The sequence below is a fragment of the Acanthopagrus latus genome, chromosome 23, assembly GCF_904848185.1.
Source record: "Acanthopagrus latus isolate v.2019 chromosome 23, fAcaLat1.1, whole genome shotgun sequence".
Classification (NCBI taxonomy): Eukaryota; Metazoa; Chordata; class Actinopteri; order Spariformes; family Sparidae; genus Acanthopagrus; species Acanthopagrus latus.
The window spans coordinates 7,075,989-7,097,014 of record NC_051061.1 but is presented as its reverse complement, the minus strand read 5'-3'; the positions used below and the strand labels follow the sequence as shown (position 1 = coordinate 7,097,014).

The 21,026-nt window shown below is 41.6% G+C and overlaps 1 protein-coding gene across 4 annotated transcripts; it reads left to right on the top strand.

Moving 5' to 3' along the window:
- The first annotated feature begins 2,699 nt into the window (after positions 1–2,699).
- Positions 2,700–20,388, top strand: smurf1 (SMAD specific E3 ubiquitin protein ligase 1). 4 transcript variants are annotated; one of them, XM_037089308.1, is made up of 18 exons: positions 2,700–2,983; positions 11,029–11,067; positions 11,446–11,554; positions 11,853–11,986; positions 12,093–12,158; positions 12,270–12,345; positions 12,849–13,060; positions 13,469–13,553; positions 14,021–14,167; positions 14,535–14,766; positions 15,135–15,238; positions 16,297–16,411; positions 16,544–16,722; positions 16,845–16,982; positions 17,089–17,209; positions 17,333–17,534; positions 18,477–18,552; positions 18,649–20,388. In XM_037089308.1, the coding sequence occupies exons 1-18, from the start codon at positions 2,929–2,931 to the stop codon at positions 18,746–18,748; spliced, it is 2,190 nt and encodes a 729-aa protein (XP_036945203.1). In that variant the 5' UTR covers positions 2,700–2,928; the 3' UTR covers positions 18,749–20,388. The 4 variants fall into 4 exon arrangements, with proteins under 4 accessions (XP_036945203.1, XP_036945201.1, XP_036945202.1 ...); XM_037089306.1 differs by having other exon boundaries at positions 18,468–18,552; XM_037089307.1 differs by having other exon boundaries at positions 14,021–14,173.
- The last annotated feature ends 638 nt before the right edge of the window (positions 20,389–21,026 follow it).

Here is a 21,026-nt window from a genome sequence, read left to right as displayed (position 1 = left end):
ATCATTTTTGCCAGAACATACCCACATTTGGCCTCTCAGGGGAATTTCCCAACTGTTCTGTGCAATGAATGGCTTCATCTTCATTAAGCGTGTGTGTGTGTCTCCCCAGAGGTGTAACTAAGTTTGTCTCTATGATCAGTATGATATAAGTAGTTGCGAACACACTTGGTCTGTCTCAGGGGTCCCAACGGCACTTTGAATAACACACACTCACCCTGTATAGACACACACGCATGTGCACGAACACACACATAATCACATAATCATACGAACAGCTGTACATGACCGTTTTGGAGGGATCAACTAATTTGTGTGTGTGTGTGCGTGTCTGTCTGCCTGTCTGGCGTGTCTACAACAGCCATCTGTGAGGTGTTGACATGTACATGATACATACATGATACACGATACACAAACACAAGCGCTGGTTAGACAGATGTTGCGGTCGGGGATAAAAAGTGGGAAGAGGAGACTGAGAAGAGGGACAGGCGGAGGCAAAAACACCAGAGAAGTCCTCTAAATCATTACTCCCACCTGTTCCTGCTGCAATTGTGAGCATATCTGTGTGAGAATGACAGAGAAAAGAAGTGTGTGTGGGGAGGTCAGATGAAAAAAAAAATAGATATAAAGGTCGCAACTGTATGTGTGTGTGTGTGTGTGTGTGTGTGTGTGTGTGTGTGTGTGTGTGTGTGTGTGTGTGTGTTCGTGAGAAAAAGTGTGCGTGCATGAGTCTGGCTTCTGGAAGTGTGTGGTATCCGGCAAGCCATTTCACCGCTTATGTGGATTTGCTGTGTTCTGTAAACAGGCTGGTGTGAGGGTCCATTGTTCCGCCAGCTAATACTGCAGCCGAACTGCTAACCCCGGTGCTGCTAAAGAGCCAAATCCCTTCAGCCATTATCCCTGCCCACCCAGCTCCTTTAACGGAGCGCGCCGGCGTTTGAGACCGCTGTATGCCGTACTTAACATTCCCGGTGAACATGTTTTTAAGCATGTCGTATCATTTCAGATACAGCAATGCATCTACTGGAACTTGATCTGCATTCTCGGTCTCACCTGCATCATCACTATAATTAAAGGAGCAATGTGTGAGAATTGGCCACCTGATGATTTTGTACTACAATCATACAGGGGCAGCATATCATTAGAGTAACCGCTAACTGCTGCTAACTGTAGCTGCTGTTAGCTTGTTAGCTCAGTTGGCAGCTAGTGTTCCAGACTGGGAACAAGGAGCACTGGGGCCATGTTGGTGTTGTTTACATCGCATCAGCCTTGGGCCCGGAACAGGGGGAGCCCATGGAGGAACGCTGGCAGGGAGAGGGGTCATAACATAACATAAAACATGTTATTTCATCATATGATGTTGATAGTCTTAAGATATTTTTGAAATTTTAATTTTTTTAATTAAAATATCCTAGATACTGTACCTTTGAATGATGGATTTTGTTGGGTAGTCTCCCATCTTGTTGTATTCAAGTGCTTGTTGGAAGCTGAGGGACAGCCTGTCAATATTTGGGTAAACAGTTCATCTATATTCCTACCTTGAAATTAAGTTTTCAGCCACACTAGAAACAAGACTACCATCTATTTGGTGGATTGCCATGAAATTCGGTAGAGAGACATGGTCATAGTGCTCAGAGGATGAGTCCTAATGACCTTTCTTATCGCCTGACTTTTCCTGTAGAGCCAATACAGACGACCATTTTAAAATCAGAGAGCACTAAAATCTCACTGTCCCTTCCAAAAAGTCCATGAGGTAATATTTGCTGCTCTGTTGCTGATCAAAAACCTGTGGGAAGAGACTTGCGCCAGTTTAGCTCACTGGCATTTATAAAAACTGATTCTGAAGTCTGTATATTGGAGGTGTTCATAGACACCTGAATACATGAAGAGAAGAGTTCTCAAGGGAATCATCTTTGCCCAGGCTACACTGCTGCACTCGCTGTTACAATATGTGACCCTTATGATGCCAAACAAAGCATCAACAAGGGTGAATACTGCAGCTGCTTACAAGGAAAATAGAAAAGATAATACCACTTGAACTGCAATATTACAGGCATATTATTATGATTATTGAACAGTTAAATCATTTGAAACGCTGAATATAAATAAGAAATGGAGAGCAGAAGTGTGGGAGGGTTAATGTAGGCAAGTATGACAAACAACAAGCTCCTCTGAATGGAGAGATTATTGATGAGAATCTACTGAACTGAGATCTGTTGTTTGAGATCAGGTGGGAGAATAGAAAGAAAGGATTCATAACAGCTTTTTGAGTTGTAAATACATTCCGTTTCTACATAGTGATGATGAAGGAGCTTGAATGGAGGCCAGCAGATAACAGTATATGAGTGAAACTGAGAGTAAAACTGAAAGAGAAACTCACAGATAATTTGAGAATGTATGAGTGAATCTGTACACGTCAAAAGAAAAGACTCATGTTATTGTTATCTGTTCATAAATATTAAATTTCTTGATTAAAATAGATTTAAAGTATGATTGTCTGTGGTTCCAATTCATAACATACGTAACAAATATATTATGGGGAATCATCAGGGTATTTTTTTGTTGTTAACACTGAAAGTTACAGTGCCTAAAATAAAAGCAAAACTGAAAGGTCTGAGGGATTGCTGGATTGCTGAAGAAGCTGATCCTCGCGGGCACGCCCACGCTTCCCGGACACGAGCACGTAAGGTTATACCCGTTAAGGACATGACGTCAGTACGTGCTTGAGCCTGCCCGAAAATGTTCTCTCGTGTTGTTGGATTTCGAAGGAGCGCAGGACTTTGCGATGAAATAATACATCTAGACCCGTGAGGAAAACAAAAACAAACCGCATGTTTTTGTACTAAACTCGTTCGCGTTCCCATTAAGTGGTGAAACTGTGTTTTTGGGAGACTCCAGCGGGAAGTTTGTGTGATCGTTTCTCCCGGAGTGATGTCGAATCCTGGGACTCGGAGGAACGGGTCCAGCATCAAAATCCGACTGACAGGTAAGAAAAAAAAACGAGACCGAAAGAAAGCGCTTACGGTGCATGTTTGAACTGAAGCCGTAATGTTTTTACAGACACGCCACTCTTGTAAAGTGTTGCTATCGGGAAGCTAACAAGACATCACCGAGTGTCTTTCAGGCTCTCGGCTCTGCTGTTTGCCCAAACATCCGGTTTTTGTGTGGCAAACACAGCGGCACAAGTGCTAGCTTGTTAGCCGAGATGCTAAGCGAATTACCGAGAGGACAGTCGAGAAGCAGCCTACTGTCCTGTGGGTTTCACAGCTGAGACAGCCGACTAGTCAGCTGTTTCAGCTCGTTGGGGAAACCGACTCTTGAGAGCCACGTTCAGAAACTTTATCCAATGCTAGCACTTGCCTGTGGCGTTAGCTAACACTAACACAGTGGGTAATGTTGACCGCTAACGCTCGCTAGCTACACCCATTTTTTGGGGCTGACCACCAGCCGAACCCGGTGCTTGACCTGAATGCGACGAGCTCTGTACCAGTAAACCAAACGTCGAACTCCAGCCTCTCTGCAAATCAATCTGTCGGTAGATTTGATCTGACATGCTAGCCTAGATTACCCATGAGTATTGATTGGCATTTCGCAGCTGTGTCAGCTGTAGCAAGACAAATGTCTGAGTCGTTTAACTTCTCCTCCGCTCACAGGAGCCTGACACGTTTGCTCTTTACGGACACCCTGTACGCCACTCGGAAATTTTGTCCGTTTTGGGGTCAGACTCTCCTCTGTAGGGCACACAGGAGCCTCTCTCTCTGTCTTTCTCTCTCTCTCTCTCTCTCACACACACACACGGTCACAGCTGGAACAATGGTTTTTACTGTAGCTAATGTAACCCCACTGGGCACCCAGGGGCCTCTATTCAAATGGAAATGTCCTCTCTGTGCCGCTGGGCAGACGCCTTGTCTTTTTGCTGCTTCAAAACTGAGTAAACACACACCAACATTGGCTTACTGGTAGAGTGAATATTCCTCATGTGGTTTGTATGGACTGGTGTAGAGAGAAGTGTGTGTGACTGTGATGGATGTTTTTTTTTTTTATTTTATTTTATTTTTTTGAGCAAAAGTGCTGATGAGATGTGTGTCTTAAACTGTCTGCCACATTCTGTCTTTTAATATTACCACTTTGTACCTCTTCCGCTAGAATTGGATCATAGGGCGAAGCAGGTGCCATCATAACACACAGCGATGGAGAGCTTTGATGATAATTGATGAGTTAATATATTTGAGCTAAAAGGGCAAAATGTCATTGGTGAATTGTGACCATTGTCTTGATTTCTTATTCAAATTTAGGACAAACACTTATTTTCATTGTCGACTAGTGTATCAATTATTTTCTCATATTAATTGATCAGTTGTTTGTCTGTAAAACTATATAAAAAACTATTTAAAAAATGGTGTAAAATGGTAAGTGTTTCTTAATGCTGAACATGACATCCTCAAGTGTTTTGTTTTGTCCACAACCCAAAGATATTCAGTTTACTGCCATAGAGGAGTTAAGAAACAAGATTATATTCACATTTAGGAGGGTTCGATATCTTATAATGTTCCCCTTTTCTTCTTCTTCTTCTGCTGATAAGTAGATTATCAAAAAAGTTGGTGATAAAAGTAAAAGTTGACAACTAATCCATTGACTAGGTGTCGCAGCTCAAATGTCATATGATAGCAAATTAAAAATAAGACAGAAAACACATTTTAAGTTGTGACATGTTTTAGAGCGTGCAGTTATTTAAGAAAATAATTCATAGGTTAATTGATAATTGAAATACTCCCTAGTCCCAGCACACGAGGAAGTGTTAAGAAATACAGTAACAGTAATCATCCATTAGTAATCTAAAAGGTGCGGTACAAACATAGTAAATAAATATAGTTAATCTCGTAAATTAAGACCAAGCCGTTCCTCTAGTGTATGAGTTTATCAGACATTTGTGTCACAGATGAGTCCAGATGAGAGAAAGTGTGTATGGATGTTTTAGACAGTGGTGGGTGGGTGTGGGTTTGCATGTGTGTAAACCAGTCACACATTATTTCAGCCTGGTTACAAACAAAGGTTATTGCCCCTGACTGTGCCCCGCCCCCACAGGTATGAGTGGAATTCTAATTGGGTGAGGAATGTGAGATGACGAACCAATGGGAGTGCAGTGCCGCCCGGCAGGCCAGTGCTCTGTTTAGTCTGTCAGGGAGAGGGGCTGTTTGGCCTACATCAGAAAGGTCTGTGTGTCTGTGGCAGCGGGGACACAGACAAAGACCAGGCCAGTTTGACACTGGTTCAGATTTCAGAGACGTGTGCGCTGGGTTTACATGGACAGATTTCAGCTAGCCAAGAGGCGATTGTTGTCTTTCCGTCTCCATCATTTATCTTTTGTTTTGCAGATCATCTCAAGTAGAATAAGACCTCAAATACCTCAACCGTCTACGCCCAGAATACATTTAAAACTTGTTTAAAAAAATCTAAATAGATAACATTTGTAAAATAAGCGCTTGAGCTAAGGAGTGAGTCATCTTTCTTCATTTTTATCGCGGTTGCTCATGCGCAGTACAGATCTGGTACTGACATTGAGGCTAGTGACATTATTGTGGTGGTTATTTTTTCACTACAACTTTCACTTTAGTCTGTTTTTCAAACTTGACCCCAACTGAGCAACATTTAAGTGGGGCCTGAACAGAGACGGATGAATACTTTACTGGTTAATGTACACAACTTCACCGCACATTAAAGCAACGTGCCAAAGGACAGATGAAACTGTCTGTGTCCAGGCTATTGTCATGTTTTCATCACTGATGATAAGAGCTGGAGCTGATAAACACCTGTGACTGCTCCAGAGTCATGTGACCTGGGAGTGAACACCGATTGTGCTCATTCACCTTGAGGACAATAGCCAGATGTTAGTGGGGCTTTTTAGTCATCTGGTTTAGTTCTTTGACCTACTACTAAATTCATTTTGAAATTGCATTTGAGTGTCAAACACAGGTGAGTTCCGAAAGTCAGCACCAAATTCTTGATCAGAATATTAATTATTTGACAGTGCTTATGACATGCACATCATCAACAATTTCAAACAACATCCCGCCCTATTTTGTTTTTTTTGCATGTTCCCTGACTGCTGACCAGGTTTGAATGTAGGAGATAGTCAGGACGATGCAAAGTGCAGGAAATAAATAGGTCAGGAAGAAGGAAGAAAGGGGTTGTTTTTGTTTGGAAATGAATGGGCTGTATTGTGAGAAAATGCCGCCTAATGCACGAAAGAATCAGTGATTCAGCAGGATTAAGTTAATTTGCTCATGGAAGCAACACGTGCTGCTCAGGTTTTCGTGCCAGGTAGTCGGATTGAACACCGACCTGCCAAGGAACAAACTCAGGGCAGCGTCAGGACAGCAGGTGGTCTGGGACAGCTACAGGAGAGGGTTGGAGACAGCTGAAACAGATGAGGGCTGAAAAAGAGGAATAAGGAAGGACAACTAAAGGGAAAGGGAGCAAAAAAGAAAGGACACTAAAATCTGCTGAAGTGTCTGAGAGGGAGGGAGAGAGAGAGAGAGAGAGAGAGGAAAGTGGGGAATCCTGCTTACTTGTGAAGCTGCATAAGCACTTCTAATCCGCTCACTTACTGAGCCGCCAGCATGTGCACAAACACACACATAAACACTCACAAATGCAACAAAATAAATGTAGAAACTGAGAATGGACAGACGAAGAATGTGAACACATTGTGACAGAAAGCAAAAAGTTATATAGTTTTTTTTAAAGTTGCTTTTTAAACAACTGGTTTGCAAGTGGCGTGTGACCGTTAAATCTGTGCTTTGTGAGCCAATTTGTCATCCTAGTGTGTGTCTGTGTGTGTGTGTTTGGATTCTGGTGCAGGCCATGTTAATAAGTAGGTGAGATACTTGCTCACGTGCCCGCTGGCTGCTGTCTTGTTTTTGGAGCTGAGAGGAGAAGGTTAGACAGGAAATGACATCGGTGTAATCTCACATGGGTCGCCTTACTTCACTTGTAAAACAGTTCAGTCTCAACAGCTGCAGAAGGATCTTAGTATCATGATTACGCGATGAACAGAGCTCACTTTAGCATCTTCTCCAAAGAACGTGACCTCTTTCTGTGATTTAAGAAGTTGTAATGGGCTTTGAATCTTCTACAATTTTGTGGTTTGTGTCTTTTACCTAGAGAATATCAAGTAGTCTGTGTGGTGCAAGAGTAGAGCAAAACTGCAAACCCTCTTAATGTTTGTGAGAGGTGCTTGATTGTGCTAGAAACATGTTGTGACTTCAAATTCCTAGAGGAGCTGCTAGCGTGGCACAGAAGCAGCTCCGTTTTTCATCATCTCCCTCGAACTGTTTTTGCTTGTTCCCCCAAGATTGGATGAATAGAATGCTTCCCCCCTGCTAGCTCTCTCCGGCCCTCAGGTTTTTGTTTTTTAAAGAAAGGACAAAAATGCCCAAAAAGAAAGCGGCAGTGGGGGGGGGAGCGAGAACCAGCTGAGCTGCAACTGTGTGCGTCTTTACCAGCCGTGACCTTGGCAGGATGAGGAATTTCCTGAGACACTGAAAAAGGGCCTGTCACACAGTCAGTGCCGCAAAAGAGCTGGTCAGGAGGCGGAAAAAGAGACAGGGTGAAATTAGGGGTGTCCCTCGTCTCTAGTGAGAGATTGGAGGGCGAGAGGGGTGGCGACAGTGGCAGAGGAAGTCTTCGCTGAAAGAGAAGGCAGGGGCAAATTAGAAACTTGATTCTCTCCCTCTGTAGCTGCGTTTCCTTTATTGTGTCTGTGTAGAGATGAGGTCTCGGTGTGGAATGTGTGAGTCAGGAGGAGGAGGAGGTGGTTGATGAGGAAGAGGGAAGGATATCCTGCAGCCATTCTCAATGGGTTAATCACAGGAAATAAATGAGGCTACACCAGACACATCTGCGCCATCGCACAGTCACCACATCCTAAACCACCGGCAGACTGACTAACTTCCTAGAAGGCAGTCGGGGCGAAAACCAAATCATGCCAGATTTGACGCAAACCTCAAGAATAAGATAACGGCTCAGGTGGTGTAGCGAATCAGTTAGGACAAGATACAATAGATTGTGAGATGCTTTTGTTTTACACAGTTTTGTGTGCCAACCCAGAGGCTAGCATCACCCTGGTTCCCTCAACAAGAAGCCAATGGGATTTTTCAATTCGGCTTTGAATTATTTAAGAAAATAAGATACATGGAAAAACAAAAGTTTAGTCTCTGATTTTGTTCAGCAAGATAATCTTTACAGGTCTGCACCTCTTTCTGATTTTTAAAGCTTTAATGCAGTCAACAGAAGTAAGGAAAAAGGTTATTTTTGTACATTCTCTTGATAATCTTTGTTAAGTTTTGACTTTATTCAGCCCAAATTCTTACATATAGTGAGGAAATGAGTGTGTTACCTTACCAGCTGTTTTCTAATTTAGCCACATGTCAGCAACTACCTTTTTAAAGACTTATAAAAGCTTCAAATTTCACAAGTGTAGTATTTATGTACACATTTTATGTTGTAAAGATGAACGTTAAAACAGACCTTATTTCAGGCATCTAAAAGACAAACAAACATTGACCTTAAAGTGACGGACCAGGAAGTGCAAAAATGCTAATTTATTTCTGGGTTTTAAGATGAATTTCTGTAACCATCTATATAACCCAACCTTTACTCAACTAGCACAGCATCAGGCCTGCAACATTTGTTTTTTATTTTTGCTTATTCCACAGTCCACAATTCCAGGTCATTGTGTTATTAATAATTTTCCAGAGCCCGTTGTGTTCAAATAACATTTTTAAAAACATTTTTTATCAGCAGTCTAAAACCAAAAGATATTCAATTCAGAATGATTTGAAACAGTATAAAGTAACTCTCACTTTGGAGAAAATGCAACAAATGTTTGGTGTTTTGGCTTAAAAAGTTGCCAAATTATTATCTAATAATCAATAGATTCATTGATTAGTCAACTAGTTGTTTCAGCACTGATTTTTATGCATGGAACCTATTTAACAGCTCAGGTAGAAATGCTCAGGAAGAAAGACACCCTTCAATAATTAAACCAACGCAGGGGAGGACATTCCTCCTCCCCCGTCTAACTGGATAAAGGAGACTGACATGATACAGTTTCATGTTCCACTTATTTGGTCAGATGGGCTCCCATTTAATTTGTCTGTCTTTGAAATGGGCCAATCTTTTCTAAGATAATACCAAACATGAAAATAATCTTAATTGCTTGTTGGTGGAATGAATGCAGGGTACCTGCTGTAGCTTTAAAGGAAGAAGCCAAATGGTCATTTAAGACCTGTGTACATGTTGATGATACTCCAGGGTGCCTTGCATGCCTTGCTCCACTGTGGTGTATGAATAATCAGTTGAACATTCATGAAAGGACATTATAATGAGTTTTTATCCGTTCTGCTGTGTTGAACATTGAAACTAATCATCAGCACCTCTGCTTTATTGACAGACAGTCAACAATCATACAGTAACTTTTTGTGGAAATAAATCTGTATCCATGTAGTAGCCATGGTCTCCACATAAATTTGCTGCCGCATGAATATTTCTGCAAAATAAGCAGAAGTCTGACTTCTCTGTTGGCAACAACAGCTTGTGGCATTACTGCTGCTCTGTCGCCTACACATGAACACCAGTACTGAAGTTTGCATAGTTTGATATTTAAGAATTAATGCGATTTCCAATCCCCACAATCTTCTTAGACAAAATGACCCTGAAAACATATTATGTGCGGACACAAATTCTGTAGATAATGTGGTTTAAATTGAAAGTTCTGAGTTCTGAGGAAGCATGGCAGTTTAAGATGCGTAAATCACTACATCTTTTGGAAACTTGGCCAAATGAAATGGTTAAAAAAATTATGACAGATGTCATGACTGCGATATGTTTCAGTATTATTAGATATGCATTTTTGCATTACTGTTTTTATTTTTACTACAAAAAGTACTAAAATGATGTAAGGTTTGTCGCCGACTGTAACAAACATCTTTTCTTGCATCTGGAGAACAAGATAAATGGGCCAGTGCATCTCTGCGGCACTATAGTACCTCATTATACTTTTTTTTTGTCCCACATTTGACCTTCACCATAAAATTGCAGCTTCTGTGATTTAGTTATTGCTCTTGGCCATATTGGAATTTCAAAAATATTTCAGTTTATCATGCAGCCCTATTCAGGGATCAGTCTTTTGTTTCTTTAGAGAAAAGGTTTGCTGTAGAGAGATAATTTAAGGAGATGTTAATATGCATTCTTTGACCACACAAGATTCCCAACAGTGGGCTTACATGCTGACATTTACAACTGAACACTGAGACATGGTGTCTAACTATTATGGATTCCATGTCAATTACACTTTTAAGTGTAGTCACTTTTGGAGTGCCTTACATCAGCTCTGAATAGGAACACGCAGCTTGTTTTTGCTCGCTGCCCACACCACCCTATAATCAAGACTCATACTTGTGACTGGACATGATTGTGTTTCCAAAAACTGGCGTATTGTGGTCCAGCTGTGTTTTCAGCGTTACAGCCTTGTTCGCTGAGCTGACCTGGAGTGACATATGCCAGCTCTCGCACCATGCAGGCCGTCTGGCAAACAAGTCGCAAGAAATTGTACACACACCCACACACACAATAAACTAAATACTTAGAAACACTGACGAATTCACAAAGTGTTGGTCAGTCTGAATCCATAAAGATGATGTGGCAGAGGAGGCATTCAGCTCACTGTGGGCGGCGTGTGTGTGTGTGTGTGTGTGTGTGTGTGTCTGTGTGTGTGTCTGTGTGTGTGAGTGCATGCTGATCCTGACACCAGCCTATACTTTTCTGCTCCTTGTCTGCATGTCACATAAGTTCTACTGCACATTACAATCCATCCCCTGGCATTCATACATTATCCTAACCAGCACTCTTCTTCCTCACACAGTTTTTATGTGCACCAGCATACATTTATACCAGCCTACACACTAACATCACTTACATATTTGTGTGTGTGTGTGGCATTTTGTTGATAATGATTTTTATCTTTTACAGTATTATGTGCCAAGAACCTCGCAAAGAAAGACTTCTTTCGTAAGTACCTTTTTGTGAGCTCATTTTCACATGCCTGAATCTTAACGTTATGATGATTACATGATGAGACGATGTTTTTCAATAAAGGTCTGTGTGTGCCACAATCAGTTTCACTATGCCATGACGAAATTATGCCCCCAGATGCTGTTGAATAACAAAGACAACCAAATAGAATACGCTGTTACTGGGTTAGAGGTTTTCAAATTGCAAAGCAGAATCTGCTAAATGTCTGTAGGAGAAGAAAGCTCAGCTTTGTTATGGAGAATGTGTTATCTGGCGTGCTTAGGCTAATGTAATTGTTTCTAATACTCTGATATCATCTTCTACATGATTTGATAAAAAGGATGTAAACAATTAATTTGAATTGTGTGCTTGCAGGCCTGCCAGATCCATTTGCCAAGGTTGTGGTGGATGGGTCGGGTCAATGCCACTCTACAGACACAGTCAAGAGCACACTGGACCCCAAATGGAATCAGCACTACGACCTGTGAGTCTCCTGCAGCACACTCGCAACTAATACACTGAGGATTTAATAGATATTGTGCTATTTTTATGCCGGGGCTGGACCAGGATTCATATGTCAGTATTTTTGTGCTGAAGGGCAATAAGCAATACAAATTTTTGTATTTTCTACAAAGTGGGCTAAATGTTCAGTTTTAAAGTGAACGCTGGGGTTGTCATTCTTTAAAAGACACTCTAGATTTGAGCATATATAAAGCTCACTTTGACACCAAACAACAGACAGAGGAGACACCTGAGAACCTCATTTTTTGTTCTATTTTCAGCTACATTGGAAAGACAGACTCCATCACCATCAGCATATGGAACCACAAAAAGATCCATAAACGACAGGGGGCGGGCTTCCTGGGCTGCATACGACTTCTTTCCAATGCCATCAGCAGGCTGAAAGACACAGGATGTAAGTCTGTGCTTTTTATACATTTAAATACACGTGACTGCACACATGCTCATGAGAAAAGTTTTTGATTAACTGCATTTCCTTCCTCCCCCTCCTCCCCCTCCAGACCAGCGTTTAGATCTATGTAAACTGAACCCCTCAGACAGTGACGCAGTGCGAGGACAGATAGTAGGTAAGGACGACTCTCCCGGTGTCACTTGTTCTTTCACTATGTGCGTATTCTGCTCCCCCCTGCTCTGTCACACTGTCATCGCTCTGACCTTTACCACCTGCTTGTTTTCAGTGAGCTTACAGACGCGAGACCGCATTGGCAGCGGAGGCCCTGTGGTGGACTGCAGAGGACTGTTGGAAAACGATGGGTGAGTGTGTCACCAGACGGTCACGCTGCCAGTGTCGTACAGTAACATTTCAATAAACAGTTGCTCATTGTCCGGATTTTGAATGTTAGAATATGTTTAATAGATTATTCTGAATCTGTTTCTCAGTTGATAGATGAAGAAAAGCCTCTGTCTTTGTTCGAGTCAGTGCTTTTTATTAATTAATTGGCAGTGATATTGGCTTGTCAGGCAGTGGACAACAAAACAAGCATACTTTAGCATAATGTGATGTCTATACACTCTGTCTTGCATTACTTGCATTCACTCTTGCCTGTTGTACTAAGATACCCTGTAAAGTAGGACTGAGACCCATTTTAGTGTGCTTGTTGTGTTGCAAGATCAGTTCAGTCACAATTATTTGTTTGATCCTCTCCCAGTCTTTTTGACTCATAATAAAAAACAGTTAAACCATCATGTGATTCCAGTAAAACAGAAAACAGGACTAATGGGTGTGTGTCTGTGTGTGTCTGTGTGTGTGTGTATAGGCCTGTGTTTGAGGGATGTTTCAGTGAAGAGCCGCTGCCCTACTCCGACCCCACTGGCGCGGCAGGGGGAGGGAACTGTCGGCTCGACTCGCCCAGTCAAGAGAGTCGTCTTCAAGCGCAGCGAATCAGAGGGCAGGATTCAAGAGGCCATGGCCACACCCCTCAAAACAGACCTCACGGGCACCAACCACCTGACCTGCCAGAGGGATATGGTCAGTCAAACAGCTTTTTTAGCTTGCATATTCTTGAAACAATATTTTCTAGGATTTGTACAAAGTTTTTAAAGTTTAGAAAATTATTCATTTTAACCATATTGTTTTCACGGTTGGGAATATGCTATGATTCAAATGTATTTTCAACATAATCTGGTTTTTCATCTGCACAAACACTCATGAGAACCAAATTAAACAATCCTCATATTTGGATTTGAAAAAAATCATGACAAAAACATAAAAAGTTCAAATGAACAGCTGCAAATATTAACAAGTGATAACATACATATACATAAATGCTTGGTTTCGGTGAAAGTGCTTTAAAAGTTGTTGGATTTTCTTAAAAACCTTGCATGGTATATTTCAGAAGTCGTGTAACATGTTCCTTTGTTTTCTTTTTACAAACAGAGCAACGAACAACAGTGCAGGGCCAGGTTTATTTTCTTCACACACAGACAGGTGTCAGCACCTGGCATGACCCCCGGATACCACGGTACGATCGCACCCCCACATCACTGCGGTCTAGTCCAAGCATGACCTGAAATGAGATTAATTTTTAACAACTCCCCCTGAGAATCTTGTCCGTCACAGCAGCAGAGGAAGAGGACATAGAAAGGACTAGAACAGAACCACACATAGGTTATATTGGACATCACATTGCGAATATGCAGCATCTTTGTATTGCTATGTAGTGTGTCATTGAACTGACAAATGCATTTAGAAAAATATTAAAATAGTCCCACTTTTATGTTAGCTTCACTGCTAATTACACCAACAGATTAAGAGAAAATCTGAGGTTATTTCCTTCAGCCCCCCTCAGTTCTGGGTTAAGGTTAAGAACAAGCAGTATGTGGGGTCAGAAGTGCTGTAGACAAGATGTCTGGTTGAAGGCTCTAGTCTCATGTTGTTTTGGTGGATTTGTGCTGCTAGCTCACTCTGCTTCTTTGTTTTCTGGTGCAGGGATCTGGCCAGTGTGAGCTGCGAGGAGCTTGGACCTTTACCAGTGGGCTGGGAGGTCCGAAGCACTGTGTCGGGTCGGATCTACTTCGTGGACCACAACAACCGAACCACACAGTTCACAGACCCGCGCCTGCACACCATCATCAGGTACAGGCACGTGCTGCACACACTCTTCAAATCCTCTCATGTATGAAAACCAATGTCCACCTGGGTGGCAGACTTCTCTGACACATAAACAGAAAAAGTGGTTTCAGGACTAATCTGTTGTTAATCTGATCTCTCACGGCCGTAATGCCAGACTCAGACTGGTTCTGAACATGACCTACTAACAGTCATCAGCTCTGTTAATGATGGTGAATCGTGTGATTTGACAGAAATGTGGGCTTATGGTAGACTTGGCTGCTCTGGGCGAGTGCACAGCATGTAATCCAGCCTGCTCTCTCTCTCCCTTTTTTCTTTCTGTCAACTCTTGTCATGTCCTTCTCCCCGGTCCTACTCTTGTTCCCACCTACAGCCAGCAATCCCAAGCGAAGGAATCCTCCCAGGCCCCCCAGATGGATGTGGGGGGTGAGGAAGTGGGAGGCGGGGGAGTGGGTGGGGGTGGAGGAGGTGGAGATGGAGATGTGGCAGCACGCTACGAGAGAGACTTGGTCCACAAGTTGAAACTGCTCCGCCACGAGCTGTCCCTGCAGCAGCCTCAGGCAGGACACTGTCGCATAGAGGTGTCCCGAGAGGAAATCTTTGAGGTGGGTGCAAATGTCAGACCAGGAAGGAAATAAAAGATGTGTCCCTCATGAACGCCCCAAAACCAGACAACAATGCACACAAACACAGACAGATCAGACATGTCTACTGAGTGGAGCTGTGAAAGCAGCGTGGATGGAGTGGGTAGAGCCTGTGATGGTTTGCATTCATACAGACATATCCACACTCCTCGTGACTCACACACCAGTCAAAACAAGCCATTCTTTCAGCGTCTTTCTGTCGAGCACAAAGGCAGCATATTAATAAACTGTCTGACAGAACATCACTGATCTAAAGGGCTCACTAATTGTGTCTTTAGTCTGTGATAATGTGCCTGTCTGATGTGTATTTATGCTGCATGTGGATGTAGGAGTCGTATCGGCAGATCATGAAGATGAGGCCCAAAGACCTGAAGAAGCGTCTGATGGTGAAGTTCAGGGGAGAGGAGGGCCTCGACTATGGAGGGGTGGCCAGGTAATTGGCGAATATCCACATCTCTGAGCGGTTCCACGTGCTATGTTTGTTTCAGGATATCCTTTTTGGCAGTAAAAGTGTCCATGAGCCCATCTTTTCTCTAAGTGAAGTTGAGTTCAGCTTGTTGAAGTATACATTTACAAGTCTACTTTTATATCTGAACAAAATGATCATGATGCAGTTTTACACTTGCAACCCTATTAGATACTTTGTTTAGGAAAATGAAGTTAGAAGTCAAAAGTTGAATAAAAATAATAAGAAAATAGGGAAGGTGATAAGTAAATACAACAACATGGGTTCTTATTTTGGAATAGCTGGGGATTTCTGTGTAGGAAAAGAAAGCTCCCCCATCTTTTCAGATTTCTTGAAGGAGCTTTTCAGTCTGTATCTGACTTTTTTAAGGTGTAATTTATTGAAAGTTTCATACAGTGTACTCAAACATTGACAAAGGAAGTATGACAGGTAATGTCTAGGGGTAGACTAAAAAGTGTGGACACATTTCCACACCCTGTTCTTCTTCACTCGGTCATTGTCTCTGTCATCTCAATTTGACATCCAGTTAGTGATTTTAAACCCGGTGCCGGCTGTGGTTGGCTAACTCCTGCTCAGCTGGAGCTGCTGCAGGGGCTCCAGCGAGGCGAGAAAAGATCAGACGTAAAGTAACTCTGGCTCCTTGGCCAGTACTGACAGTATCGATTTTCCTACTTTAAAACACACGTCTGTAAGTGTCAGGCTTAAAGTACGAGAGTTATTGCGGGAGAGTTGTGAGTGTGTGTGCAAAATATTCCCAATCTGACAGTAAAATCATAGTGTAAGCAGGTCTGCTGGGTTTTAAAAGGTATAATAGAATTAGTCAGACTTCAAGGAAAAATAAGACCTTAGAACAAACAAAGAACCTTTCCATTTACTAATCGTAGTAATAACCAGAGAATCTGTCATTATTTATACAACAGAAAGATTAATACTTCCAGTAAGGGGGCCAAATGTTTTAGTCTATTGCTAATGTTTGTGTTACACTGTTTCTGTGTGTTTTGAACATTTGTGATGATTGTCTTTAGGGAGTGGCTGTACCTGCTATGTCATGAAATGCTGAACCCCTATTACGGCCTGTTCCAGTACTCAACAGACAATATCTACACACTACAGATCAACCCCGACTCCTCCATCAACCCTGTGAGAACAAACACACGCACGCACGCACGCACGCACGCACGCACACACTCACAAATCACTCTGAGGTTGAACTGAATAGGGGAGTCTGACCGTCTATCTCTCTGTCTCTCCGTTTGTGTTACTGTCTTTCAGGACCACCTGTCATATTTCCACTTTGTGGGTCGTGTGATGGGCCTGGCAGTCTTTCATGGTCACTACATCAACGGGAGTTTCACGCTGCCCTTCTACAAACAGCTGCTAGGCAAACCGATCCAGCTCAACGACCTGGAGACCACCGACCCGGAATTGCACAAGAGCCTCGTCTGGATATTGTGAGCAGAGAGCTTTTTGTTTTTTTTATCATGGGCTATTTCTTTGTTCATATCCTGCACTCATCCCGCTATGAGTGTGGACAGACTTTCAATATTAACTTATTCTAATGCTCTTTGTGCAGAGAGAACGACATCACTTCAGTCCTCGACCACACATTCTGCGTAGAGCACAATGCCTTTGGGAAGTTTTTACAACATGAGCTCAAACCGAATGGCCGCAATATCCCTGTTACTGAGGAAAACAAAAAAGAATATGTGAGGTAAGCCATGCACCATCTTCTCTGCAAGAGCTGTTGTGCCCAGTCCTTTAGCCAGCTTAGTACTGTATGTTTATTTGGCCTTCATCATTTGGTTTGTATTTTTCAGACTTTATGTGAACTGGAGGTTTATGCGTGGAATCGAAGCCCAGTTTCTGGCTCTACAGAAGGGATTCAGTGAGCTCATCCCCCAGCACCTCCTCAAACCCTTCGACCATAAAGAACTGGAGGTACATGTGCTGTCTGTAAACAGAAACGTGTACTTAGAATGAACTGAGGAAGCCAAACACAAGACTAAATTATATTTGTCATGGTCCACCACCCTCTCCTTAATCCTCCTCTCCCTCTGCCAGTTGATCATCGGTGGACTGGGGAAGATAGACCTTGCAGACTGGAAGACAAACACCCGCCTGAAGCATTGCACAAGTGAAAGCAACGTGGTGCGGTGGTTCTGGCAGGCAGTGGAGGCCTTCAGCGAGGAGAGGAGAGGACGCCTCCTGCAGTTTGTCACGGGCTCCACCAGGGTCCCCTTACAAGGCTTCAAAGCATTGCAGGGTGGGTCATGGACTGGCATAGACACCACGCACACATACAGTTACACACATTGGCTACTATGTGCAAACCTAGCAGCATAACAACTAACGACAGCCACAGCAAAGGCCTTATGGAAATTTCTGTTTTTGAGCCTAATTATTTTAGACTTTTGAGGACATTTTACTGGTGTATACATCCAAACAAGATTATGTATGCCACACAGTTGTATTTTGTTATTTTTATTTTCAAATAACATTATTTTTATCAGTTGTTTTTTTTTCTTTTTTTATCAATCAATTTTTCTGTCTATAAAATATCAGAAAATGTCCAAAGAGTACAAAGTTGAAGATAATCAAAAATATTTTGTTCTTAGATTAAAACTTCTCGTGTAAAACCCTGCAATTAAGTTGAGTGAGATATTTGGTTCACTATCGCATCAGTCAAAGCATCAGAAGCAACTTGAAGATGTCACATTGGGCTCTGGGAAATTGGCATTATATTGACTGAACGATTACAAATTTATTGTCAAATAATCTGCCAGATTAATCAATAATTACAACAACCATTAGTTTCAGCCCAGCAACTGCACATAACTTAAACCATAGAAGACTTTAATTAAACTTTATTAAAGACTTTCAATCTAACAAGAACCGTTCTACAATAATGAAAATGAAGCTTTCATCACGTTTCCTCTGATGCTTTCATATATCATATTTAATAGTATACTATTGTGTTTAGTTCAATATCAGTTGAGAGACATGTCAGTGTGAATCCTTTCTAATAAGAAGTTGCTCTCAGTGCCCAGCATGAACGCAGTACTTATCATTATATGCATATTTACACATTTTTAGAATTTTTGGGTTACTTGAATTATTATTATATTTTACTGTTTAGACTGGTGAATGATCTGTGTACCAGAGTAGAGCAGTGATAACTAGAATGTATGTGTGTAAGGTTCTACAGGTTCTGCAGGACCAAGGCTCTTCACCATCCACTTGATAGATGCCAACACAGACAACCTGCCCAAGGCTCACACATGGTAAGAACCCACAAAAGAGGACGATTCTGATTTTGTGTATGTATATTTGGAAAGATGTCAGGTTTGAGGTCACTAATTATCCCTCTTCTTCTCCAGTTTTAACCGGATAGACATCCCTCCCTACGAGTCTTATGAGAAACTTTACGAGAAACTGCTGACGGCTGTGGAGGAGACCTGCGGCTTCGCCGTGGAGTGATGAATCCACAATCACACCAACAAACACACAGTCACACTTGCGCTTGCACTTGCACACAACCAATCTGACATTTAACATTTACACACACACACACACACACACAAACACATCGGCAGAGACGGAATATCAAGTATACGCAGAGTATACGGAGTTGCCAAGCATCACAAAGACTCACACGGCCTCCTGCCACCTCCTCCCTCTCCACCGAACTGTTAGGGGTTAAAGGAGGAAGCACAGCGGGAGGTGGAAAAAACAAAAACGCAAACAAAAAAAAAAATAAAGTATTTTAAAATTTTTTCAAATGTTTTGAAGAAGCATTTTTATCCTTCAGTTTTAACAAGCTATGATGTCATTCTTCAGAATGTCTACCGCCACAGCGACTTTGACTCCCGAACACACTTGAGTCTCCGGACAGAATCAGCCGATCACATGCGAGCCTGCGAACAGAGACTTTTTAAGAAAATCTGACGTGTGAAGAACAAGGTGGAGACTGACTGTCTTTCTGTCTGACAAGCTGATTGATTGACTAGTATTCATGCTTCATGTTTAACCACTGTCGTGTATCAGAGCGCGAGCATGTACGTGCGTTTGTGTGAGAGCATGTGAGACGAGAGAGTGAGATTGTATTTGTGTGAGTGTGTGAGAGAGAGAGAGAGAAAGGGTGTGTGTTTGTATGTGTGTCAGGCATGGCACCCGGTTACGCTGTAAAAATGATCAAAATGAGCCTGCTCCTCTGTTTGGTGACTTTTTGTCTCTTCCATTTGTATCTGCGACCACTCTGATCCACTCTGATGTTTTATTATTTATTACTAAGTGATTACTGACCAAGCTGCTATATGCTCTACAAAGAGCCCACACTAATCTCTTCACCACCCCCCTCTACCAGAGTTGAAGGGTCAATTCACTTGCAATTCAAGTAATCCACAAAGTGGGTTTTATTGAATTTTGTTACATTTTTTTAACATTCATACTATTGCGGAGAAATACTCTTGTCAGTGAATGAAAGCTGTTAGTGTTTTGGTGTTTTTAATGCCATGTTACATTTATTTGATGTGAAAGGGATCCTTCCCAACCCTAATTTTTAAAATCTAACTCTGCTGACGTTATGGAGAGGTCCAAGGGCATGACCTGGATATTTAACAAAATGAGCCACGAGGATGGAAAGGAATAGTCAGTTTCAGGAATTCTTGGGTTGTGTGTGACATGTATAATAAAATCTCATAAGCCTTTCATACATGTTTCATCATCCATTTCACCATCTTCTTCTTTCATGTTTCATTGTGGCCCTGCTGTCTCTCTACCCATCCCTTTTCTCTTCCTTGGCCTGAATGTTAGAAAAAGTAGTCATCGTCCTGAAGACCACCATGAATGAACAAAGTCTCTTTGCAGTCATCGATCCTCCATAGAAGTGAATGAAATCAAAAACCTAAATGTTGAGCAAGTAATGTGGAAAAGGTTGGGATCTGTTGTAGATTGAACATTGAAGACTGTTACGCAGTATCATTTCAATCTGCATTTTCTAGGTTCTTAGTTCACTGTGTAATGGATGCAAGAGTATTGTAACTTACTATGTACTAAACATTTATGAAAAAATACAATGTAAATAAGATTATATTAAAAGAAATTAAATTGAAAATACATGCCTTGTGTTGTGTGAATCGTTATTTCTATATATGTGACTTTCCAAATAAAACAATATGAAAGTGCTAAACAGACTTCATACACTGATTTGACAGATTTTTGAAGGAATTAATAAGAGGAGCACTAAGTTGTTTTTTTAGAAAATGTTTTAATCAGAAGGGAAATATTTTTTTTTAATGCCTGAACAAACTAAACAAATTGTCTTCATGACTGAATAAACACAATAAACTGACCTTAGAGGACAGCACAGTATCATACTGTTTTACTTTGTTTATATTTTACTCAGAACCCGCCACCCTTCTAGCTTTAAACGTTGTTCTTAGACCTTATTTTCCTCTGAGAACAGTTTCTTTATTCAGTTATGGAAAGAAAAAATGAGTTTGGAAATATTGCTGTTCTGAGTGGAAAAAAAAAAAAAAAAGATAATGTAGGCCTATGCCATTTAGAACAGATTTGTTGTTTTAGTTTTTCTTAATGATTTTGTTATTTGAAATGATGAATATCGTATACTATTTAAAATCATACACTTATCAAAGAAAATTTCATTGATTGACATGTGAATGTCCAATGATAATAAAAACTCTTGAATCTTGAATCTTGAATCTTGAATCATATCACAAGACTTCACTGTTCATTT

Excerpts from the sequence above, each read along its gene's own strand:
- smurf1 (XM_037089304.1), top strand. The coding sequence starts at position 2,929 with ATGTCGAATCCTGGGACTCGGAGGAACGGGTCCAGCATCAAAATCCGA. Across the intron at positions 13,554-14,020 it reads CATGACCCCCGGATACCACG|GGATCTGGCCAGTGTGAGCT; the intron begins GTACGATCGCAC and ends TTTCTGGTGCAG. Across the intron at positions 15,239-16,296 it reads GACTATGGAGGGGTGGCCAG|GGAGTGGCTGTACCTGCTAT; the intron begins GTAATTGGCGAA and ends GATTGTCTTTAG.